The sequence below is a fragment of the Hermetia illucens genome, chromosome 4 (genome assembly GCF_905115235.1).
Source record: "Hermetia illucens chromosome 4, iHerIll2.2.curated.20191125, whole genome shotgun sequence".
Classification (NCBI taxonomy): domain Eukaryota; kingdom Metazoa; phylum Arthropoda; class Insecta; order Diptera; family Stratiomyidae; genus Hermetia; species Hermetia illucens.
The window spans coordinates 160124736-160151899 of NC_051852.1; the positions used below are offsets into that span (position 1 = coordinate 160124736).

The 27164-nt window shown below is 41.0% G+C and overlaps 1 protein-coding gene across 3 annotated transcripts in view; it reads right to left on the reverse strand.

The window, feature by feature from the left end:
- LOC119655920 overlaps positions 1-27164 on the reverse strand; it is a 256712-nt gene that overhangs the window by 112067 nt on the left and 117481 nt on the right. Inside the window, exon 1 of one of the 3 annotated variants that reach the window (XM_038062088.1) lies at positions 24868-25768. The exons of the other annotated variants lie outside the window; for them this stretch is intronic. Coding sequence (XP_037918016.1) covers positions 24868-25005 — 138 coding nt within the window. The 5' untranslated portion in view covers positions 25006-25768. Of the gene's footprint in view, positions 1-24867; positions 25769-27164 lie in introns of those variants that run through there. 3 annotated transcript variants of the gene reach the window in all.

Here is a 27164-nt window from a genome sequence, read left to right on the forward strand (position 1 = left end):
AAGATGGAGCGATGGCGTAGATCAGGACGCCAGACAGTTTTTAGGGATATCGAATTGGTGGACCTCGGCGCAAAACCGGGATGTCTGGATTCCCTTATTAAGGCAGGCCAAGACCAGATACCGATTGTTGCGCCGTTGATGATGATGAAGCCTCGGAGCCAGAGCACAATGTTCTAATCAACTCAAAAATAATCCCAGTTTTCCTGGGATATTAGAAAAATTTTGAATGATTTGAAAAGTAATCAAATACCTGCTTTCACTCATTGGAAATAATGGATGCTATCAGTCATCTCAATAAGAAACGTCGGAACTCAGGAAAACCTCTATACTCAGGAGAAATTTCAAATCTATGGGAAATGAAATGTCCCACTTATCTATAAGTTTCGACTAGTCCTGACCTACGACACATCACTTCATAAAAAGAATCCGATAGCACTTATCCTTTAAATATTCTCCAAAGCAGAAATCCTTTAAAAACCTCGTATAGTTGTTGAATGTTGAAATTACATAACAAATTTATTGAAACAATACTACACAATAGACCGTAATTGGATAATATATTAGGTTGTTGCAAATGAAATGTCGGATTTTTCAATGAAGTGAAGTTAGTTATGATTTTAATGTTTAAAACTGCCGCAAGGTGACTCTGGTGGTATGGGATAATTGAGTATAAATAGTCGTTCGTTCGATCAAGGAGTCATTTCAGTTTCAATCGTCATTGAAGTTCCAAGTAAAACTCAAAGAAAAAAGCATGGAAGGGAGTCAAAAACGTCTACTTTTTCTATATGAATTTAAACTTGGTCACAACGCAGCGGAGGCAACCAGAAACATTTGCAGAGCATTTGGAGCTGACGCAGCAAACGAACGAACGACACAGCGGTGGTTCGAAAAATTCCGATCAGGCGACATGACCCTCCAAAGTGAACCTCGTGGACACCCAGGACCATCGATCGACAACGACGAGTTGCGTTTGATAGTGGAATCTGATCCCCGATCATCGATTCGTGACATTGCAGACAAAATAGGCGCACACTATTCGACAGTATCTCGGCACTTACAACAGCTTGGAAAGGTGAAGAAGCTTGATAAGTGGGTTCCGCATGAACTCAACGAGCAAAACATGGCGCTGCGAATGGAAATATCCAGTTCTCTACTCAACCGCAACAGGAACAATCCCTTTTTGCGCAGAATAGTGACATGCGATGAAAAGTGGATATTGTACGACAACCGTCGCAGATCAGCGCAATGGCTAGATGCCGATCAGCCTCCACAACACATGCCAAAACCGAGCCTTCACCCGAAGAAGGTAATGGTAACTGTTTGGTGGTCTGCATCTGGAATTATTCATTATTCGTTTTTGGAGCGTGGTGAAACAATTAATACAGAGAAATATTGTGCCCAACTTGATGAAATGCACGAGAAATTACGTGTTCAGCGGCCTAGATTGGTCAACAGAGATGGAGTGATACTGCTCCATGATAACGCCCGACCTCATGTTTCCAGAATGACGGTCCAAAAATTAAATGAATTACGATATGAGACTCTTCCTCATCCACCATATTCACCCGACCTCTCGCCAACCGACTACCACTTTTTTAAGCATTTGGATCACTTTTTGGCGGGGAAACAATTCAGCAATGAAGTAGCTGTCAAAAGTGCCTTTGAAGAATTTCTTAGCTCTAGAAACCCAGACTTTTACGAAACTGGAATAAATGCCCTTGTATCTCGTTGGGAGAAGTGCATTGAAGCTGCTGGTTCTTATTTTGACTAATAAAATTAATTTTCATAAAAGTTATAGTTTTTTGAAATTTTACTCAAATATCCGACATTTCATTTGCAACAACCTAATAGTTGGAAAGTTCACAATTGTGAGAAATATTCAACCCGTCGAAATTCACTTCTAATGTTTCCCGCTTTAGCTTTTCGGTTGAAAATAATCAGTGCATACGGAAACATGGTTCATTCAAGTCAAGCATTTCGAAGCCTCTGGAAAATTTGGAGAATATGTGGGATACATCCTCCTCGGCGTTTTCGTGGACTTTATTCTGTATATTCAACCCTTCTCAACATAACCACAGTAACATATTTACCATTTGGAATGATTATCTACAGCTTCTTTGTTGCAGATCTTGCAACTGTAATAAACAATTTATACTTTAACATAGGCAATATCGAAGCAAGTTTAAAGTTCTTAGCAATCTATATATCCTTGGATCAACTATATGTGGTTAACAGATATTTTAAGATCTTGGATGAACAACCAAAAACTGAAGAACAATGTGAAAGATTGAAATCTTCAATTCGAATTGCAAAAAAGGTGTTCAATGTGTACTGGATTATGTTCAGTTTGGCCGTAATCTCTCAGGCGCTCGGGACTTTTTTTGGAGATGAACAAAAGTTAATTACTGACATTTGGTTGCCGTACAATTCGAAGTCATCTCAGATACTCTATTGGTCAACGTTTGTATACGAATTTATCGCATTGTATTTCCAAGCATATCGAGCCCTTGCAGATGAAATCTATGCACCAATGTATCTAATGTTATTGTGTGAACATTTTAAGTGTGTGATTGAACGTATGGAAAATATCGGAAAGAACGAAAAATTACCAAATGAGGAGTTACATGAGTGCATTCGTGTACACGAAATAATTATCAAGTAGGTTAAAGATTATTTTTTTATGGAAAAGTTCGGATGATTCTGAATTTCACTAAAAGATACCAGATACTCGGTGATTCAGATATATAGGTTTTCCCAAGTCAATTTCAAAAGTTTCCATTTCAATTTCAGAATTTTCCAAGTCAATTTCAGAATTTTCCAAGCCAATTTCAGAATTTTCCATTTCAAATTCAGACTTATCCATTTTAAATTCAGAATTTTTTTAATATCCTATTATCAAGTTTTATATCAACTTTTTACCACTGAATGAAAATTGACCAAGGATTCTTTGAAAAAATTCTGAGCTGCAAATTTTCTATCATTATTTGTTTTACTGACCCCGAATGACAATATAATGGCGTCCTCTAGGACATGTAAGTGGCTGAAAGTAATAGCAACGTCATAATTTAAACTTCTTAATACTTGGAAGGACTCCCTCAGGGGTCGGTAGCGACTTTGAACGGGTCGCTTACGATACGGGGTGTGACGTCCTCGAGGTGCCCGAGTAAGTAGTTCTGCCCCCTAGCTGGCAGCATACCTGCGTCCTAGGTAGTAGCCTCGAGAAAGCTTCCCGGTGAAGAGCGAACCGCGAATGACCGGTACACGTCGGGACTGGGAGTCTCCGGAGCCGTCGACAATTCTCTGTCGGCGTCGACAGGGTGATGTGAGCATAGCTCTGCCAAGGTGGTAGTTGCGACGTGTATCAGAAGCCAGCCTCTTCGGGACCCTGGTCGGGAAGTGTGCATTGAACCGGTGTTAGTAGACCGCGTTGCCCCGAGCGAATGCTGATCCGTCCGTGAATTCCGGGATCAGCTAAGCGTAGGCCAGACCTCAGGGAACTGGGATAGGGGCTGTGTCCCCGGAGGTATACCCATTCTTGACTATTGCGGCCCGCTCCCTTGCAGAGAAGAGGGAATATTCAGAAAATTATAAAAAAAAAACGACGAAACAACAGACAAGGAGGAAGAGCTGGGTGCGTTTGAGCGGAACACAAAAATGCGTCGTTCACCGCAGCGATCAGTGAAAGAGGCAACGAGGGCTGACATACCCGATGAGACACCGGGGCGCCCAAATAAAGAGGAAGCCTCATCAAGTGGCACGACTGACCATGTGGAGATGGCAACTCCATTACCTTGGAGTGCCCCTGTTCTGGAAGTAAGCTCAGTGAGAAACGCTAGCCCCGAGCAGATGGATTTGGACACAAATCTTCAGGGCGGAATTGGAGAGGGCTAGGATGCGAACGCCATGATCCGAATTTTGCAAATTAACATGCACCGGAGTGCAACCGCTCACCAGTTGCTAGTACAGTTCGCTGCGGAAGTAAATGCTGATCTAGTGCTGATTAGCGAGCAATACCGAAACAAGGACCCGTCCTCATGGTATCTCGACTTATCGGGCACCGCTGCCATCTGGGTTCGGGACGACTTTCGACTTCGTGTTCTTGCCGAAGGCCGAGGGGACGGATTTGTCTGAACCCGGTGTTTAGGGATAACGTTTTTTAGCGTTTACCTGACGCCGAACGAGACAATGCTGGACTTTCGGCAGCGGCTTGATGCTCTGGAAGAAAAGGAAAAGTCTGAATATGAATTGGAAAATTCTGAAATTGACTTGGAAAAGTTTGAATTTAGTTCAGAAATTCCTGAAATTAATTTGGAAAATTCTGAATTGGTCATGACGACTTCGCTTTTGCTATCATCATGAAAAATGGATGTATTAGATGCACATACATAACTTATTTTCCTATTTTTGCTACAGGACATTCAATAATCTCCAAGTTCCAATCTCATATACGATGTTTTTACAATTTTCCTGCACTGCAATATTGCTGAGTTTCTCTACAATCAACATTCTTTATTTCACAAACAACATGATTGAGATCCTTGCAGTTGTCATATATATTATCTCGATTATGATGCAAATTTTACCGTGCTGTTATTATGGAGATAAATTCTTGGAGATTAGCAACAGCGTCACATTCTCATTGTATTCATGTAATTGGGTGGATCAATCACAACAGTTTAAAAAATCATTAGTGACTTTCATGATTCTTAACCAAAAAGGAAAGGTGATAAAAGCAGGAAGTGTGTTTGTTGTCAATTTGCCGGCATTCACAGGGGTGAGGATGAACTGTTTTCAAGGTTGTGTTCGTACATAATAATTATATTATTACACTTTGTAGGTCTTAAAATTCGCCTATTCAGTGACAGCAATGGTAGCAAGGATGAAATGAGAATTAGGTCATCGAATATGTATATATACTTTCCGAAACATGAAAATTTCTAATAATCATAATTACAATTATTGCATCAATCAATGACATTATACGTTACTTTGTTATCCTAGTACTGTTCAATTGATCTTTGGTAAGGCGAATGCCTGTATAGTTCATCATCATCAACGGCGCAACAACCGGTCTCCGGTCTAGGCCTGCCTTAATAAGGAACTCCAGACATCCCGGTTTTGCGTCGAGGTCCACCAATTCGATATCCCTAAGAGCTGTCTGACGTCCTGACCTACGCCATCGCTCCATCTTAGGCAGGGTCTGCGTCGTCTTCTTTTTCTACCATAGATATTGCCCTTATCGACTTTCCGGGCTGGATCATCCTCATCCATACGGATTAAGTGACCCGCCCATCGTAACCTATTGAGCTGAATTTTATCCACGGCCTGACGCTCATAGATTTCGTCATTGTGTAGGCTACGGAATCGTCCATCCTCATGTAGGGGCCAAAAAATTCTTCGGAGGATTCTTCTCTCGAACGCGGCCAAGAGTTCGCAATTTTTCTTGCTAAGAACCCAAGTTTCCGAGGAATACATGAGGACTGGCAAGATCATAGTCTTGTACAGTAAGAGCTTTGACCCTATGGTGAGACGTTTCGAGCGGAACAGTCTTTGTAAACTGAAATAGGCTCTGTTGGCTGACAACAACCGTGCGCGGATTTCATCATCGTAGTTGTTATCGATTGCGATTTTCGACCCTAGATAGGAGAAATTGTCAACGGTCTCAAAGTTGTATTCTCCTATCCTTATTCTTCTTCATGTTTGACCAGTGCGGTTTGATGTTGTTGGTTGATTCGTCTTCGGCGCTGACGTTGCCACCATATATTTTGTCTTGCCTTCACTGATGTGCAGCCCAAGATCTCGCCTCAATCACTGCCTGCTCGATCTGGATGAAGGCAGTTTGTACGTCTCGGGCGGTTCTTCCCATGATGTCGATATCGTCAGCATAGGCCAGTAGTTGGGTGGACTTAAAGAGGATCGTACCTCTTGCATTCACCTCTACATCACGGATCACTTTCTCGAGGGCCAGGTGAAATCCCCTTTTCGTAGACCGTTGTTGATGTCGAATGGTCTTGAGAGTGATCCTGCTGCTTTTATCTGGCCTCGCACATTGGTCAGGGTCAGCCTAGTCAGTCTTATTAATTTCGTCGGGATACCGAATTCTCTCATGGCCGTGTACAGTTTTACCCTGGCTATGCTATCATAGGCGGCTTTAAAGTCGATGAACAGATGGTGCAACTGTTGTCCTTATTCCAACAGTTTTTCCATCGCTTGCCGCAGAGAGAAAATCTGATCTGTTGCTGATTTGCCTGGAGTGAAGCCTCTTTGGTATGGGCCAATGATGTTCTGGGCGTATGGGGCTATCCGGCCTAGCAAGATAGTGGAGAATATCTTATAGATGGTACTCAGCAACGTGATACCTCTATAATTGCTGCACTGTGTTATATCTCCCTTTTTATGTATGAGACAGATTATGCCTCGCTGCCAATCGTCAGGCATTGATTCGCTGTCCCATACCTTGAGCATTACCCTTAACTGCTCAAAAAAGATCAAGTGTCACCTTCTCAAATCTGTCCAAACACATACAAAGGGCATTGAAAAGGTTTGACATACAGCTGGTAGAATCAAGCCGTATCTACCAGCTAAAATCCCAGCTGGCGGGGGAAAAAGATCGAAAAACGGTAGAGGAGATGAGCGGCATTTATAAAATCGCCTGCTCAGATTGTCCGAAGGTGTATATCGGGCAAACAAAAAGATTGGCAACCACCAGATGTGAGTCAGTTAGTAGCCCCGGGTAACCACTAGTCAACCTAGCGGTGAACTAACAAAAGTGACGACAACGAAGACAACCTGGCATGGCATTGACTTCTGATTTGGCAACTAGGTTGCCCATGAACTAATAGCGATGGCAATCTGTTACCTTATTATACAAAAAAACGGAAACGGCTTTCAGGTTAATGTTACAACCGCTTTCGTCTCGATAAGAACCTTGACAGGGCTGCTGATACGTTCAAAGCTATGACACCATTAATTTGTCAGTGCAGGCTCAGTTGAAATGGACTCCTGACTAACGCCTGATCCCGACTCTCAGCACAAATTTCTGTTAGGGTTTGTGTCAACCCACGCGTGATCTCCCTGCTTACATAAACAGTCATGGGGATCATTTAAGGCCACTGTACTTTCTAGAGGAGATAGTGGTTGCAGCTGGGACCCAGGAACAAGAACAACCACAGCAACAACGAACACAACGAAACAACCGACAATAGCCGAAATTTTTAGAAAGAGCAGCAAAACATCACGCTCTTTGCTTCTGGCAGGGAGAATTCTAGTCGAAGGAGATTTAAACGCCAAGGCACTCGAATGGGGCATGCTCAACGAGATTCTCGAGGCACACAGATTTTAGAGATGGCTGACAGGAGAAGGCTTATTGTCTTAAATACCGGTAGCACTCCGACATTCCAACGACTTGACTACGAGGACACTATCCCTGACGTAGCTTTTGCTACGGAGTCCTTAGTGTTAGCGGACCAACAATGGAAGATACTGGAAGATTCGACGGCCAGTGACAAATGGCTCTTCCCAATATTCTGCCGTCCGGCAATTACCTATAGAAGGGAACATCGAGAAAATCGACATGGTAAAATTTGTGCCCCATATAAGTAAAAAAAAAACCGACGTGGTAAAATTTGTACCCCATATATACAAAAGCAGGGTGTCAATTTTTTTCACCAAATATAGTCATGTGGGGTATCAAATGAAAGGTCTCGGTTAGTACTTTCCAAAGCTGATCTTAGTTTTGACATTTGTTTGGAATTAAGTGGATTGAACAATTTGTAAAGTTCAGTGAAATTCGACTAAATGGTCATAGCACCCACACAAAAAACATTTATTTGATAAACAAAGCTCGGTCCCACAGATTTATGATGTTATGTTTTCCAAGCACACTACACACTGTCTTCAAATCACCGATATCTTATTTATGAGGCCATTGAACAATTATTGTCATCGACAAATTACGACCGTAATAGTCCGGGAATAGTTGTTACAATGCGACAAATTTCTAAAATGTTTGGAAAGACGTTTACAGAAACATTTACTATGGCTACAGCTGGAAATTGCTTCAAACAAGCCGGAATTTGGACTTATGATTTAACCGGCTTTGCTCCTGCTTTAGTGACTAATATTCCGCGCACTTCAGCGCTACCTGTAATAGTTAGAGTATTAAACAACGAACCTACCATCTTACCATCCAAACTTAGAATGTCGACAACCAACCTACTGGGAACGTCCCTATTATGACACCTATGCCAATCTTAGCACCTACCGATGTTAGAAGCACATTCCATTGATGAATTATCTATGCTGAATGTCATTGGAGCTACTAAAAGTGTAACTACACCTCAAATAACTATTTTTCTTTCTCGATTTCTAGAAGCGACAAAAGAGGTGAAATTGGAGAGGAAGCTACAGATGATGAAAACGCTTTGACACTGCTTCAAAGCATTGCATTGTACGCTAACACTAGCTTTGTTCATATGGTTTGTAACTGGCGATATTTTTCCATAATCGTGGCAGTACTTCATGATTTTTTTAACTGATATTCGATTATGAACAGGAAGAATCACTGCTTGATTATATAATTCGCTTTTCCCGACTTTATTAGGGATTGAGTATCACAGAAGTCAAGAAATTGGCTTACCAATTCGCCCAAAAACTTCAGCTACAATATCCACCGAGTTGGAAAATTGGCTGGAAAACAGTGGTATTACGGGTTCAGTCCGGAACAAACAAGCTTGAGTCATGCAAAGGCGTCCTGCAAAGACAATATTGACCACTTATTTTCAAATTTAAAGCAGCTCTTTCCGGAATCCCCATATGGACAGGGTTCTCAACCGTGCGAAATCGTATTGGGGAAATAGTTCCGGTGAAAGGTCAAAAGCGGGTTGAACAAGCCGTCATGATTCCACGTTTTTATTTATTCCCGAGAAAGAAGATGACACCAGCGTATCTTGAGCATCCGTCGAAAGAAACAGGAGCACTTCCCCAAATTCACGCATTCATCAAAAAGTACGCCGACACTTGTTTTATTAGACAACCGCGCATCTCACCTTTCAGTAGACGCGATTGATTTGGCTGTTGAAATTGGTGTGACACTGGTCACCATCCTACCTCATTACAGCCATCGACTACAGCCGCTTGATGTTGGAGTGTTTGGACCCGTGAAAGGCGCATATGTTCAGCAACACAATGGGTGGATGGGGCAAAATACAGGTCGCACTCTCGACACCATGCACATTCCCCTACTTGTGAAAGCGGCTCTGGACGTCAGAGAACATCGCAAATGCCTTCAAAGTCACTGGTATCAGCCCATTTAACCCTGGAGTGTTTAAAGGCTCAGATTATTGTTCGTTGGATATAGATGAAGCAACGGCAGAGACCAGTGATATTGAGAGACAGTTTGACGAAGATTATCGGTTCCTAGAAATATAACTGATTCCACACCTGATCACCTTAACCCAGAACCTTCAACATCCGGTAATAGCTACACTTCCATCATATAAATTGCTCTTCGGCAACAACAAGAGAAAGGAAATGCTGTAAAAGCTCGGAAAGAACTTATCGCAGACAGACGCCAAGAACGTCCATCTGCAAGCAAACGTAAATTGCCAGCAAAAACAAGGCAGCCACAAAAGCGAAGGAAGAAGTGACAATCAACAAATGAGAACAGTGGTGAGTTTTACTTCGCCTTCTGTAAACGAATGTCACTCAAAATTACAACCAAGAACTCAAGACGATGCCACAGCTACCAATAATTAATTCACGCCACTTGGGGTTGAGAAAACTGGAACATTCTTCTTTTGCTGAGATTGTGATTCCGCTAATGAGATATTGAGAATTTCCACTGTTTCGATGCTTCGTCGTGATGCGGCAGCTTACAAGCCAAGTTTTGAAAATGGCAATTTTGAAATATTTCAGTAAATGAGTTACAGTTTTTTTCTCGTGAGTCCAATCGACTTGATACCTACTGCAAAATTGTAGGAGAGTCTTCCCTCTTTTCAATGGTATACTTAATTCTACCTGCTTTGCTATTTTTCTCCGAGTTATTGGCCTTAGAAAAAAAACTGCGGAAACCTACAAACCTTTTCCCTACACTTTTATGCATCGAAATCAGTATAGATGGTATTCACTTTCTGTAGAGAAGTTAGGCCAGGAGCAAGTTGAGACGCAAAGCAGGAGTTGAAATTGTCTGCAAGAAGGAAGAGCGAAAGTTGAGACGCAGTTCTATCGCCACTGTGTACTCATGTATTCAAAATATAGAAGAGGTGAGGCAGCGTCTGATGAGTTGTCTCTACCCCGGACGAAATCGTTTACCATACTTCTTTCTATTTTTTGAATACTGGGTGCTCTGTTATGCCCAAAACGAAGGGTCCGTGGACCAATAAAGTGTGTAAACTGCCCTCCATCTGATCCGGTCCAACATCAAGTAGTTGTGGACTTAGAATCCCTCATATCCCAAACAAAAACACTTCTGAATGAGATTTTTGAATATTCCAAAAAAAACCTAAATGTCCTACTTGTCCGTAGGTTTCAAAAGACCTTGACCTACGATACACTTTCTTAGAAAAGACTTCCCACAACACTCGTCCTTCAAACAAACAATACACAATAATTGGATAATTTAGTTGGAAAGTTAATAATTCTTGGATATACCCAAAGAAAACTTCAATTATCGCGATAAACGTTCTTTAAATTGTCGAGGAAATCACGCTTTCAAAACAATGAGGAAGGAAAAAAAATGCCGTGTGAAAAATCAGTTGTTCTTTGGTTGCATTCAGAATTCCTTATATTAGTAAGGGACATTTCGTGACAGTTGTATAGTATAAAGTTTAGTAAACAACAGGTTTCAGGTCGAACAACATTAGATTTTTTGTCGACTGAAAGCAGTCAGATGGTTGATTCAAGTCAGGCATTCCAACGACTCTGGCAAATTTGGAGAGTAACTGGGATACATCCTCCTAAACGTCATCGTTTACTTTATTCTATATACTCATCCTTTCTCAACATAACAACCGTAATATATTTACCATTTGGAACCTTTGTCTATATCCTCTTTGTTGCGGATCTCCAAACCAGATTTCTACTTCTATATTGCCAATATTGGAGCAAGTGTCAAATTTTTGGCAATCTATGCATTCTTAGATCGACTGTATGTGGTTGACGCATCTTTTAAGGTTTTGGATGAACAGCCAAAAACTCGGAAGCAATATGAACGATTAAATTCATCAATCCGAATAGCTAGGAAGGTGTTCAATGCGTACTGGGTAATGTTCAGTTTGGCCATAACCTCCCAGGCCCTTGGCACTTTATTTGGAGGTGACCAAAAATTAATTAATGACATTTGGTTTCCCTACAATTGGAAGTCATCCCAAACACTCTATTGGTCAACATTTGTGTATGAATTTATTGCACTATATTTCCAAGCATATCGAGCGATTGGAGAAGATATCTATGCACCAATGTATCTAATGTTATTGTGTGAACATTTCAAGTGTTTGATTGAACGCATGGAGAATATCGGGAAGGACGAAAAATTACCAAATGAAGAATTACTTGGGTGTATTCATGTGCATGAAATAATTATAAGGTCAGTTTCTATGAAATAAAGTGCAAGGACATGACAAGGATTTTTGAAGCAATTTAGATCTTTTTCTATCTTTTTTCCAGCATATTCAATAATCTTCAAGTTGCAATTTCCTTTACTATGTTTCTACAATTTTGCTGTACTGCATTAATGCTGAGTTTCTCTACAATAAATATTCTTTTCTTCACAAGTAACTTAGTGGAATTCTTAGCTTTTATTGTATATATTTCATCCGTTATAATGGAAATTTTACCATGTTGTTATTATGGAGAAAAATTCTTGGAGATCAGCAACAGTGCCATATTTGCATTGTATTCATGTAATTGGATGGACCAATCGGAACAATTCAAGAAATCATTAGTGACTTTCATGGTTCTTAACCAGAAGGAACGAGTGATAAGAGCATCGAATGTATTTGTTGTTAATTTGCCGGCAGTCACGGGAGTAAGTATGGGCGGATTTTAAGCTTATCTTCGTCCATGTACATCTTAATATTTTTATTATTTTGTAGGTCTTAAAACTCGCTTATTCAGTGACAGCAATGGTAGCAAGAATGAAATGAATATTAGGCAATTGTATATGTGTTTTTGAAATACAGTAGCTGCTCGAAAAAGAAAAAAAAATTTGGTTTGGTTGGTATAATTGCGATGGTCAAAAGACCATTCTTAGTGGCTGGAAACGATTGAGAGGGGAGAGCTAACCCAAAAACCTAAAAATGGCAAAATTGAGCGTGAAGGTCCATCCGGAAATATTGAAGCTCCATCGAAGTGCTGCTTTCACGCCTCTGTACTAGAACCGGCAGTTTAGTAACTAACATTCAAGAAGTGTTTCACACAAAACCTTAAAAAACGGCTCGACCGCGGGCATGGAGCCGTGAAACTCAAAACCTAAGTGCCACGATCGAAAAAGAAGGATCCACGATGGATCAAATCCTCGATCAATGTTTTCCTCTGCCTCAGACGAATTGTGAGGTGTGGACTCTGAGGTTCCCACCCTTCTGTGACATCTGCAGGCCATGATATTAGAGGATGTCCCTTGTATGGATGAGTTTTGTGGGACTAGAGAGGTGTGGAAAAAGGAAATCCTCAAATCAGAAGTGTATGGATATAGTTCATTATAAGGTATATTTTTATAATAATCATGCTGAAGTTACTCCATTCAACGAAGAAGAAAAAAAAACAGAATCGAAGGGAGCAAAAGAAAAATATAAAATGATAAAATAATAAATTAGGCCAAAATTAATATATAAAATAGAAAAAGAAAAACATGCACGAATTCAGGCCCTCCCTCCTTTGGAGCTCCAAAGGTGAAGCTCCCTTTACCAAAATCCGACGCCCTCCACTCTTTCCTAAAAGAGCACATTCACGGATGAATAATCAACGGAATCCAGCAGCGGAATCTGGCGCTGATCAGCTATCAGCAATATAACACAAATACTACCCACTGCAGATTCTAATCCTTTTTATATGCTGCGACAGTTACCATTCTTCCTACCTTATTTATTTTCTCTTCTGTTTCTTCACAAAATGTCTTTTAATTATTCCTTCTAAATAAAATTGTTCACTGTTCTTCTCTAAAACCTATTACGACTTGCGCCCCTAAATAGAAATAAGGGAAGAGTTGTCATAACGCCGCAATTATTGCTACACACCAGCATCAAAATATAGCCCTCATTGCCTCAATAATTCAACCAAGAGATCTTAATCAACCAATAAGATTCTCCATTAATAAATCCATACCTAACACTGCGGTCTAATTCACTAATCCATATTTACCATTTAATTCATAAAATTGAGCGTCTTTTGAGATGCGTGTATTGCAGTCAGATTAATCAATAAAACCCTTAAACAGCACAATAAAACTCTGAAACTGACTCACGCGTACAGAGCAGGCATTGAGTTAGAGGTGTTTCAGAAATAAGCGATGCAGCGAAAGACAGATGCGGAGAATCTCATCGTCTTGTTTGGATAGTACACAATTCCGCCTGCCGCATATACTTTTTAAAAGGGGCGCTTTTCCTTTTATAAATTCTCTGTTTTCTTCGTTTCCTTTTGTAAATTTCCTGTTTTTTCCTCCAATAACGTCACAATTCTTTCTTTCTTTTCACCGGAAAATTCGCACTGATGCATCCGCCACTAATCTTCCCATCCAACGTCAAAATCTCGACTCTCGGGTCCAGCTATTCCGCTGTCCAACGACCAGCCGGGCCCGCCAATTTTCGTTCCCGGTCCATGGTCTTGAATTCACAATTCCACGCCGGGCTCAGTGTCAATAGCAACATACACTGTTGCGTTGAATTGTGTGGCAGATCATTCCCCTCAGCCACGAACAATTGCCTGACTGCACCCAATAATGTGCAATATGGGCAAGTCAATGGGAGCAACGAATGGTTGGCCCTGCCAATTCTGGCTAGTTCCAGAAAATAAAAAAAAGAAAAAATAGAATTTGAATTATTAAATTGAAATTGGACTATGAAATTTACGGGAAAGGGACCAGTTTTTGGATTGTTTTTAAAAAATAAGAAAATTCAATTAGTTGTAGTATTAAGTATTGTATTTAAATGAAAGACGATATGAAAATTGTGAAATAAAGAGGGATAGTTGGGAAAACTAGCGGGGAAGGAAAAAATGTGAGTATTAAGGAACTATAACACATCATTAAATACATTATTTCGTCCAATTGGCCGCAGAAAAGGTGAATGGAATACCACTCCTATTGCTACACAATACAATTCATATAAGATAATTAATGCGTATGTATTTATTCATAAAATTTATAATGTATAAAAAATAAGATTAGAAATTCAAGGAATTATTCGTTTAAGATTACCTTTCGCTAAGTTTTCCGGACAAGCTTATAGCTTTTGCATGCCAACAATTTTGGGCATTGGTAAATAGCACCCAGGCCAAGGCGATCGCATTTTCTGTATTTGGTGTTTAAGGATAACGTTTCTCAGCCACTAATATTACAACTAAGATGATACAAGACTCATTCAGATTCCAGAGGATAATAGCTCCTAGCACAAGGCTTGTAGCTTTAAACTCTGAATCCACGCCAGGCTGAGAAGAGAGCATTCCTGGCCTTCGCATCGGTTAGTGCACGAGTTGAGAATTCTGCAAGACTTTCCGGCGAACGACTATCCATACATCGCGTTCGAATTGACGGTACCTCTCGCCAGTCGGGGGCTCTCCCTGCGTGTGGAATGCCGCAAAGGTGAACATCAAGAAATTCGTCAAAGCACGAAAAGGCAGAGCTGCACCGTAGGACACCTCGGGAGGTGGGTAGCACTATAACCGACACTATCCTAAATTCAGTTATGGTAACGAAAACTTCCGTGGCGCCTATGCCTTGGTGGACACCTTATATTGCCGACCAGCAGGAAGAATGTCATTAGTTTCGTCTGTGCACGCGCCACAATGACAAGGCACGGATCAGCTAAAAGGAGACTACGCAGAGTGATAAACAAAAACAAAACTCGCTACTGGACACGAGCTAGTCAACGGAGTAGATGGGGAACCGTGGAGACTCCGTTATAAACTGATCACCAGAAAGATCGACGCTTCACCGAAACTGTGTTCATTTAACGCCAAAACGATGGAACGGTTCTGGTTGATGACAACAGCTTGGAATGCGCTTTCACCATGAAAGAGCTGGAGAAAGCAGTCCACTCCATATAAAAAAGAAGGCTCCAGGAAGAAGTTGGTTTTTCACGCTTACCTGAGAAGGCAATTTTCTTCGTCACTGGAGTGCCAAGATTAATACAGATCAGCTTACGCAAAAGAGAATCTGAATCAACCTTCCACATACCGATCATTTCTGTATGCTTGATGCAATCGGGGAAATGCTCAAAAGGCGCATGAGGAGTAGACTCGCGGAACAACATGTGTTGCCGGGAATTAGTCCAAAGACAGTTCGGTTTTAGAGCAGAAAGACTCACACTAGATGTTGTCACGGAGGTTATGGATGCTATACATCGATAACGCACAGAGCCGTTGATGCCGCCTTCTTGTAACTCTTGATCTCAGAAATGCCTTCAATTCCGTAAGATTACAGATATGTTAGGCACACTAGAAAATCCATTCAATAAATAGGGCCACCTCTTGCGCATATTAGTAGTTTACCTAAGAGCCCGCTCCGTCTCATATGAAACACTGAGAGTCAAAGGAGGGTAAAAATCTGATGGAAGGTAGTACAGGGGCCCATCTTAGGACCGGGCCTTTCAAACACTTCTGACGATAGACTACTAAGCCTCGATATGCCAGAAGAGTCGGACATATTGAATAGGAACAAAGCAGAGTTCTAAATGTAATCTCGCGGTGTTTCTAGCGATAAAATTATTTGAAATGATTCCTTTTGCCTTTTCTATTCCCTAGTAATATTTATTAAGATTGCAAAAACCGATATTTCTGGAACCACTTGTTCCCTACATCAGTACTCAAGTGGTTCCCGAAATATCGGTATTTGCAAATATAATAAATATTACTTGCGAATAGAAAACGCAAATCTAAATTGTTTCAAAGCACAGTTGTCATACTGATGCGATGAGTAAGCAGATGGCTGCTCATGGTTTCAGCCTTGCGCTGGAAAATACGAAAGTAGTCAACCTTGGTTAAAAAGACAATCTCGACCCTGCGCCCTGCATCGATCGGCTAGATTATTAAATAGTAAAAACCAACAGTTAAATACCTTGAGAGCTTTCAGTAAATTAAAGCAGCAGCAGAGAGAGCCGAAGCTAGAGTTTCGGCTCATGACAAAGGTAGGGGATCCCTTTACGTTAATGCAACGCAGCCCGTTTTGTTCTATATGCGCAGACTTAGGTTGATGCTTTTGGCAAAGAGGTATATCGAAATTGCTTTGTGTAAGTACAGAGATGGGGAGCTTTGGGGGTGGTGTACGACTATCGTACTGTTTCAAAATTCGCCATATAGTGAAATCAAATACTGAAATAACCGATCCTTTGTTTGCCGAATGCTAGGTACCGTGAGTAGGTCATTTTATCACATTTCTGTGGTTATTTATCTTAAAATGTCACTCCTCATTGCTACTCGATACTCCTAAAAATTAAAATTTACATTAAATGTCTTATGTTTGAACAATAGATAAAATAAAACACTTGTCCAAATGAGATTCGCTCACATTTGCAATGAATAGAAAAAAAGTCGTTTCAAGGTTGTGGAATTGCGCCCTGGAAGTCAAGTTTCAATGTGCGAGTACTATTAAAAAAATATAAATATTTGTACAAATTTTTCATGGTTTTTTTTTAAAAAATATTTTTACACCATTAGCATATTTTGTACTGTTTCAGATTAAGCTATGTAACAACTGCCCACAAGCAATTGAATGATTTTAATCTTACCAAGTGTCAGAAGGTGAAGTGCAATAATCAAAGAAAATCCTACATCACAGTCAAAGAAATGTATCTATTTAATTCACATGTCTCCGACACCCGAGTCCATTATAAATGGTCTCAATAAAGAAAGATAATTTATTACAATATTATAGTTCAATATATAGTATCTAGCAACGAAACACGACAAACAATGCAGCATTGAGAATGGTTTTTTTTAGCGATGGTATTTTCATTATAACCGGAATAAGGCAGTTAAAGTGAAATAAAAATAACTGGTTATCGCGATACGTAATTCGCATACTAAACCAGATATTAACAATGACTCCCAAGAAATTTGATTATGCAAGGTTCAAATACAACGAGACAGATAAAGTTGATAAGACGTAGCTGGGAAAATATTGCAGTCTGAGTCGACTAAAGAGAGGACTGATAATAAGAGCAATATTAATAAATAAATAATAAATGATATTTTTCTCAAAACTGTAAAAATATCAATGGCTAATGTTTTCGAAGCAAAAGCCATATTTATACGCCATAACTTCCCTTAAAACGCAGTAATGTGCCAAAGATACCGAGGCTGTTTCGAAGAAGATTTACTGCAAAGTGAACCTCCCGAAAGACGATACCAAAAATCATTTATCATTCATATCAAAGGACTTATCAAAACGGATAAAGACTAAGATCAGATCAGATAAATCTTTTTATCTTCAGATTCATAACATATGGATATAGATAGTATTCTGCTCCGAAAAACCCTGGATAGGGATAAATAGACGTGAACGATACATATTCGAATGAAAACTGAGTTTAGGTTTGAATCCTTCATAACCTAGTTTCGCCAAATCGGTGGTTACTACCCGGACTTAGGAATCTGCTTTCGTTGCAAAGTATCCGTGCCGCATTGACGAAAATATCAATATGTTTAACATGCTTCAAAGATTTAGAGTGACTAACTCAAAGCCTTTTCAATAGAATGACAATGACCAAATTAGTTTAAAAACAAAAAAAAATTCCTTTTCGGAGTTACTGAGTTCTTGTAGATTGAAAGTCTATTGATACTCAATTGAAATGACAACGCTGTCGAAAATAAGGGTGGCCTTCATCAGCCGCTATCTGCGTTACACCTTCCTAGTACACTAGTCTTAAATTATTATAAACGAAGAACTTGGTCGTCTCGTAGGTCTGACGTCTGTACTCGAAGCGATCGGAGGGCGTAAGTGGCAGTAAATAGGTCACACAATAAGGAGTGGCGGCAATGACATTGCTGGCTATGCTATGCAGTGGAATCCATTCTTCCAGGATCTCTAACGAGTAAGTCGTCTAAAGGCAATTAGCGCGGAATAGTAGAGAAGGAGCGCGGCCGTCTCGGAAAGTCCTAGGGGGAGCTGAAACACCGGCGAAGACACGTAGATGTACATAGTTGACGCGCTATACCCCACCAAGGGGCAACCATACATTAGAAAATAGTCACGGGCCATCGTCAAATTAATGGATCAAAAGCGTAAAAACGTAAAGCATAGGCAACTCAATGCATGCGTTCAGAAGTGAAGAATTATGTAAAGAGAATAATATGCGTAAGAATCACAGGGAAAACAGCCCGATCCGGAGAAATTATCCTTCACACAGTTTTTAACAAAATAGTTAACCTGTCCATTAGAATGTTTTACAACAGTTTAGAGGATGAAGAATGAGGTCTGACGGAAAAGCAGAAACCTACTGATCCACCAGTATCACAGACGACACAAACGACCCTTAACCGCATTGGCATCGACTTACGGGCAAACAAAGGAATACAACGCAATGATACGAATTTCAGGGGGCCTAGCAGGTGCCCAAAGTAAGAAAGGCATTTTGGATCTTGAATCGGAACTTAGGGTTCGGAATGTCAGAAGCAAATGTCCAAGTATAAGTATTGATAAAGCAAGCGAAACCTAAGAGAAATACTAATAACCGTGGCTAGATCAAGGTAAACAAGGTAAAAAACAGCACCACCACCACCTGCTCTCGATCAAGTCATTTTAAAAAGGGAGTGAACACGGCCTTGAAAAGGGCGTTTAGAGTGTTAGAAGCTTAGGACCCCCCGGTGTGATCGATACAGAACATATTTTTTAAAAAGGGAATATTACCAGGAATACATCATGCACTACAGATGCATATTATACGACAGGAAGGCAAGGTCGGACAGCAGGCATATTAGCGAGAGTAACAAATGTCCGGAACTTAGAAAGGCGTTAACTGCAAAGAACAAAAAGTAAGTTAAATGAGAGGAGATGCTTGATAGCTTGGTGTTAGACGCTAGAAACCACAACCGGCGATTGACAAACACCGTACTTGAAACGTTCGTAGAGCTGGACTAGATGTACTAGCCAACATTGGATGCGTGCCCACCTTCCCAGAGGGTTAGGTTCAATCGTCGATCTGACTTACATCAGTAGCTCGCTGGCGAGAAGGATGGTCTGACAGGTGAGTGAACAATACACCCACAGTAACCACCAGACCAACTTACTTGACATTAAAAACGAAGGAAGCGGCAATGATGCGCAATAGAAGTAGAAAAATCCGGATAGTTGGCTGGTCCACAGGAGCTTTCGAGGAGGAAACATTCTTGACGGAAAGTCACGATCCAAAGGGACGCTATCTTGAAAACGGAAAAGATTATTCAATTATGTTGCCGAGTAACTGGGTCATGCTACTCTACAATGCGGTGACGGCATTGCCGCGACAATAGGCAACCAAGCCACTGGTGAAACCAGAAAATGTCAATGCCGAGATCGAGGTATTTGCAAGCGACGACATTTTACCAAAGGACAAGTGAGAAGCTAGAACTCCTGCACATGGGGAAAGAATACCACGATATTAGAAATATGCTTTAACAGCGACAGTAAGCGGAAGTGCTACAGGCGGCTGCACCTTGAGGCAAATACGAACGAGAAGGACACTGGATCCAGGGTAGCAATCAACATGATTCGGAGGCAAAAGTTACCCCAGATCACGCGCTCGCGATCCTTATTTAAAATAATTGCAATTCTTTTCTCATAACATTAAGCGGATATCAGCTAATGGTTCAACAATACATCTCCCCGATCCCCGGAGTGACCGAGGAGGAACTACAAGAGATATATCTACGAATTGGGAATAATAAGGCACCAAGATCAGATAGGATTCCGAACAAAGTTCGAATCAGGCACATGTGGATCTTGCATGCTGGATGGAATGTTTCCCGCCCAGTGGAAGAGGTAGATGCTGGTTCTGCTACCGAACACTACCGACGCTATAGGGAAGACGATCGTCGAGCTAACAGGTGGTGTATCGCAACGGCAGTATGGGTTTTGGTGAGCCCGTTCTACGGTCGATGCAATAGTAACGTTTTGAAGAGACTTCTTAGGTACGAAACGGACGACGGGACGAAAGAATATATTGTGACAACAGATGTTCCCGAAGGCTGCAATGCTGACTGTCCCTTATGTGGAACATAATGTATGAAGGAGTGCTTGGCCTTCACGTGCCAGAGGAAGCAATGTTGATTCGTTTCGCAAACGGCCTGGCGGCGGAGGTAATAATTGTGAAGCACTCGAGGTCGTGGAACTTTATGGAAGCGAAATCGTTGACGCCATCAAAGCACGGTTACGAGTGGTTAAACTGAACCTAGCGGACGAAAAGACGGAGGCGGGACTTGTTAACAAATCACAGGCAGGAAAAACAGGACTTTCGAAGGAGGAACGAACTGTACACAGGATAACAACGGTGAAATTATCCCGGCCGCTGAACCTATACACTAATCTCGTGCATTGAGATGGCTTGAGCGAAAACACGAAGAATTGAATTACGACCGAAGGTTCCGCATGGGTACAGAAAGTACTTGCATCGCTTCGGATTGGACGAGTCCTCCGACTGTTCCAAATCACCGCTACAGTCGAAGGTCCAGAGCATGTTATGTTCATTACCCGGGATTCGCGGATGAAAGGACGCCTCCAACACAATTATCGGGCCTTATAATCTCGTGAAGGAGACGCTATGAAGGTAAAAATTGGTTTTATAAATAAATCCTAAGGAAATGATGAACGGTAATGTATGGGTCATAGGTTTAACTGGTAGAGCAGCGAATTGGGCGTGTGGTGGCCCAGTCATACAATGCAGCATGAGTACCATAAGTCGGTTCTTGGCTTGATGTGGCAGAAGGTAAGCAATATATACTACAAATGTATGTATGCTATACACAAACGGAGGCTTCAGATATAGTGAAAAAGAACGCTTTCTATGAGCAATTACACGCAGTTCATGGGAGGCTTATTAAGGTGTGTATGTCAAAGGTATTAACACCTTGGTTCGGACATATGCTGGGGAAGCACGATCTTCGCGACCGTAACGATAATGGTAGGTGGTTTGCAAATTTCTGCAAATTCTACCGCCTCATCATTAGTAGCTTGCTGTTCGATCACAGAGCCTGTCAGTCGTGGTATAACTAACCAACACCGTACGACCAATCAATATGACCACTTTGCATAATCAGCAATAGATTCAGGAGTTATCTGCAAAATGAGCGTAACAAAACAGGCGCTGATAGCGGCTTGGAAAGGGATCATCATCTGATGGTCGCTTAGGCTCGCCTGCGCGTTGCATCCACCAGCCCTTGTGGTGTTGGGAAGCCGCGAACCTCCAAGTTACTGACTATTTGTATGATACAGCTTTTGCTCGAGACAGTGGGAGAGCTATCTTGCTGATCGGACGGCAGATACACTAAATAACCGGCTTGAGAATATCGATGAGTTTTGGACCGGTATCTAAAATGCTGCTACGCAGTTCGTCGGCCATGTTCCGAAGGGGCGACATAAGATCTGGCTAACTGCAGAATCGTGGAAGCGGATTGATGAATGGAAGGGATTGAGGACTCTATGGACGTGCGAAATCCCATAGTGTGTGACGTGACAAAAGTGAATTTCCTATTGCGAGAAAAGGAAGATGCCGAAGAATGCAATGATTTCAGAAGTGTATACCGCCTTACGAAAGATCTTCTGTGTATAATCTGCGATGACGAACAGCTGAAGAGGTGAGGGTTTTTAATCGTATCACATCCGATGAAGTTCCTTCTCTTGTTTATGAAATGGCTAGTTACCGCAACATACTGATATGAATTGTTCTTTCAAGCAGAAGACAAATCATTTCGGCTATCAATATGCTCAAAGGCAGTAAGTTATTTATCGCTGCATTTGCAGTTACTACAGATCTGCTGCTGTTATTCGTGCGCAAATTTTGGAAATCCGAGAGAAATTATCCTGGAACGCATCATTTCGAAGGTTTGGTCGACAGAGAGCAGACTGGTTAAAGATAATTCCTTTTCTTGTTGAGGTAATTGTTAGAATGTTACTGGAGTGTATGATAAGTCGACCAACAGTGAGTAAGCTTGAATAACGCACTCTCTATTCTGGACGATCTTAACCTAGCTACATCAACAATCTACGGATGATAGTGAAGCGAAGAGTGGAGTTCAGATTACCGTTTCAGTAGGGATAGACTAACAATAATATTGAAGTTTTCCGCCATTTTTTCCTATTTAGTTTGATGATCAGAATTTTGAAACCAGCCATATTCACTGCATACCTTGCGCGGACCATTTAGGCAATAAGATAGATAAGTAGTAAAGATATTTCAGTCCTCTAATTGACTTGAATAAAGACATTATCCTTTAAACCGGAGGGTATTACTCATTGAGCCAATATTCAGCCTTTCCTATTGTCTGACAAGAGGAAGTAAGATTCCTATAGAAACCCAGATGTCCAGATGTTAATTCTTGAACCGGGTCGGGGGGTGAAAGCTCTTACTGTAGAAGACAATGATCTTGCCAGTTCTCATGTATTCCTCGTAGAAGAAGAATTGCGACCTCTTGGCCGCGTACGAGAGAAGAATCCTCCCAAGAATTTTTGCCCGCCTACATGAGGATAGACGATTCCGTAGCCTACATAACGACGAAATCTATGAGCGATACCATGACCGTCCGGTTGTGGATAAAATCCGCCTCAATAAGTTACGGTGGGCGGGTCACTTAATCCGTATGGATGAGGATGATCCAGCTGGGACAGTCTATAAGGGCAATATCTATGGTAGGAAAAGAAGACAAGGCAGACCCTGCCTGAGATGGAGCCATTCTGTCTGACACCCCAACAACGCATAAAAGGTGAAGAAAGCAGAACTGGAAACTAGCAACAGAGGTATGCTCGGAAACTAGGGTAAAGTGGGCAGTGGGAACTTTTAAACAGGTCCAGGGTTACGCGGACCACATTGTTTTAATCTGTAGAGGTAAATATGGGACTACCCTATGTGATAGAATCCAAACTGGATTAAGGGTTACTAGCGTCTGGTGTAGAACGGTGGGACTGCGTACTAATCCAGCCAAAAATAGTATCATTCATTAGGAACGTAAGCTTGATCACCTGTGAGTCATAAAGTTACATGAAATTTGGGAATTACACTAGACCAAAAATTACTCTGGAAGAAGCATGTCGGAAACACTTATCGGAAAGTTACAAGGGCTCTGATGACTTGTCCATAGCAGGAAAAAAATGGGGTTGCACCCCGAAGATACTACTTTGGAAATACACTGCAATAGGAAGGTCAATGATTACCTATGAAGCGGTAATCTGGGCAGAAACAACTGAACTCAAAGCCAGGGAGTTGCACAAAGTCCAAAGACTAGCTTGCCTGTGTATCAGCGGGGTAATGAGGACATGCCCAACGGGAGGTCCTTCTGGGATAAGCGCCTCTCCATCTACACATACAGATGCAGGCAAGGAGGGCAATCTTCCGGATGGCCGGGAGTATCAGTGAGGCGAAGAACTGTCTAAACTAAAAGAAGATTGATATTCTTTCTAGGCGGTACCCGAATTTTTGATACCGAGGGATAACATGACTACGAGGTTTCACTTCGAAAAGAAGTTTGAGACAGGGTGGAATAAGAACGCAAAATGGGAGAGCGTATCTATGACACACGGTGCCATTAATCGAAGGAAAATATACTTGGAGCCAATGGATGTGCATATACCAGGCTTTAATCTCCAAAGGAACTATAGGGGGTAGAACATTGCTATTCTGACTAACAACCAAGTAGCGGTCAAGGCACTTAGGTCCAACTAGGTGAAGCTTCGAGAGACTGAATACGCTCGGCTCGCTTAAGAAGGTCTAGATACTCTAGGTTCCAGGTCATGTTGGGTTAGAAGGCAATGAGGCAGCGAACAAAATAACTAAGAAGAAAGCAGGGGCGCCTTTACCCGGGCCTTCTGTGGAGACGAAAACGGGTTCATGGCTATGACATTAAAAAATGAATAGGAACGGTTGAAAGAACTATACTGGGCAGGTCTACCAGGAATGGAGCAGTCCAGGGTGCTTATTGGGGGATACGAACCCAAGCGCACAAAGGATTGCCTAAACCTTACCAAGAACAGCCTTCGAATTATAGCGGGAATTCCAAGCGATCACTGCCGAGTAAACTATCACCTAGGGAAGCTAGTGATATCTACGGACGCTGCCTGCAAGTTCTGTGCGGAGTGTGATGAAACCTCTATACACGTTCTGGGACAGTGTCTGGCACTTGTGCAAAGTAGGCCGAGGCACGTGGGAAAACACCACCAGATGCAAAGTTGAAACATTTCAGACAGCTTTCAGGGATATCGAATTGGTGGACCTCGGCGCAAAACCGGGATGTCTGGAGTTCCTTATTAAGGCAGTCCTAGACCGGATACCGATTGTTGCGCCGTTGATGATGATGATGATATACAAACACAATCAATACTATTGATAAGATCATTAAATTTGTCAACACTTTTCCATTAGGGATAGAAACATATAAAACAACTTTTTTTTCGGAAATTTTTTGCTAATGTACGACATGTAATTTTTTTCCTAAAGCATCTAATTTGCGACGCAAAATGTTCAAATTCCTCACCTTATCGTTTTGCAGATTACGAAATATCAGATAGCTTTTCAACTTTGTAAAATCCTTAAGAAATCCATTTTCGGGTGGTGACGAAGGTGGAGATGGATTTGTAGAGGCGTTGGGTAGAATGCTATCAATTTTCGCCATTTTCCACAATGCCTATTTTCGATTTCTAACAATACACTTTTTCCTGAATCTTGAAACTATCACACGACAATATCATAACATTTCTTTCTTAATGGCACAATTAGTACAACAATTTCACATCCGCATAAAATTCAAGATTGCTAGATACAATAAATAATCGTGGCATTAACCCGAAATGGAAGGTAATCCAATCTGAAGAGATGCCGCGTCACAAAAGCAGGGAAGCGTATGAGGAATGTAGTAAACTTTTATCACACTATCATATATTCAGAGAATTCAGGGTTGATTTCTATTACGTATTACTCCATGTGATTCACTTATGATTATGGAATACCGGATAACAATCACCATCACAATTCATTAAGCATTAAGCACATTGGAACGCATTCAACCAATTCATTATCACAAGTATCAGGTATTTTTCTGAGCTATAAATAGTTGTTAGTAAATCCCATAAATTCCTAAGTATATCCTGAATATAGCCCGAATACGGATTGAAAAAATCTACGCACTATTAACCACCAAATTAAGATTCTATTATTCAGTGAAGAGATTTCGAGCAACAACGGAGCGGTCGAAGTGCACGATCTAAACTGAAAATCGCTACGTTGGCGATACCGCCCATGGATCACTCACAAAGCTGGTCCCACCCGTCACGTTGCGATCGTCTTCGCACTAACCGAAGTCAGTCACAACGGTTGCTTGCTTGCTCTCAGCTAATCTTTTTACATATTGAAAAAAATCTCGTTAATTATCTGACGATAGAGGCTGCCAACGATAGACTACTGCTCATAGGAATGGTTTTCCCCAAGGGAAAGTTCTAATTTCGTATGAGTTTTAACCAACCAACATTAAACCTAACCAGATAATTGGTTGCCGTGAGTGTGTTAAATATACACAATTTCGGCCGTTATCGAATATGGCGTGGTATGATTGAGCTTCGGTAGAAGATAAGAGAGTGAATTGTTAATAAAAACGCGGAATAGGGCAACATCACCCAGTGCTGAAAATATGAACAACATTGTTTCATTTGAATGATTGCTTCCAGAGATCTCAGGAATCATTGATCCTCATCAACTCAACATGTGCACCTGCGGAACGAATTCTAGTATCTACGTCAAAATTGAAATAAGATAATAATCAAAAATGTATACGTCAAGATATCAGTAAAAGTATCTAGCGAAGTGTTCCAGCACTGTTGCTTGACTGAATGCTCTAAAAGGTAGAAGCAACCTATACGCGGAAAAAGACACCTGTTTAAAGATATTGGGTAAGTAGAGTTAATTACTCCTTTCATATGCAAAGATAAAAGTCATATCTTATGCACAAGATACAACAAAAATATCATTTAAACAAGTGTCATTCCATTCAAACTGGCAAACGCTGCGTGTTAACTGCGCACCTTTAATAGATCCTCGGTTGAAATATCATTACGAGTATACTGAGCTGGATACTTTGAGATAGAGTAAAATATGCCTTAGTATAATGCTGACAATGAATGGGATACACCGATCTACAAAATTGATAGATGTATTATGGCCCTCTAATATGCATTTAGTACAATAACTTATTTCAAACAGTAACAGCATTTCCACCAAACTTTTCACTATCGTGCCCTATGTTATCATCTACTTTACTGCACTTGCATCGCTTCAATAAACCTATGCATAATTTACCATTTCAAAAATACACTAATGTCCTATTACTAAATTTATTTGAACGGATGTAGATGATTTTAGTGTGTATCACAAAAGAACATGCAGATCAATCCAATTTCGCTCTAACAAGGAAACAATAATGATCCTCTAGAAATCTAGAACCTACTGATATTCCTCCTCCCTTCGTCTGTGTGTTGAGAAAAGTAAAATCGAACTTCCCATTGACGGAGGAAACGGGTTATAGGCAAGTCAGGTATAAAGGTTTTGTGTTCATCTTACGTGAGCAACACTCTATGAACCTTTTTCCATTCAAGAGTGCAAAATATTCCGTCATATATTGCCAAACAAAATACTCATATGTGAATACATATTAAAGACATAAATATCGTCCACAAAATTGATCTAACGCATCTTCACGCATTTCCACTTTACTCTGTGCACGAAAGCATATTTACGTACACACATACACACATATCATACACGTATACACATGCCTGTCCC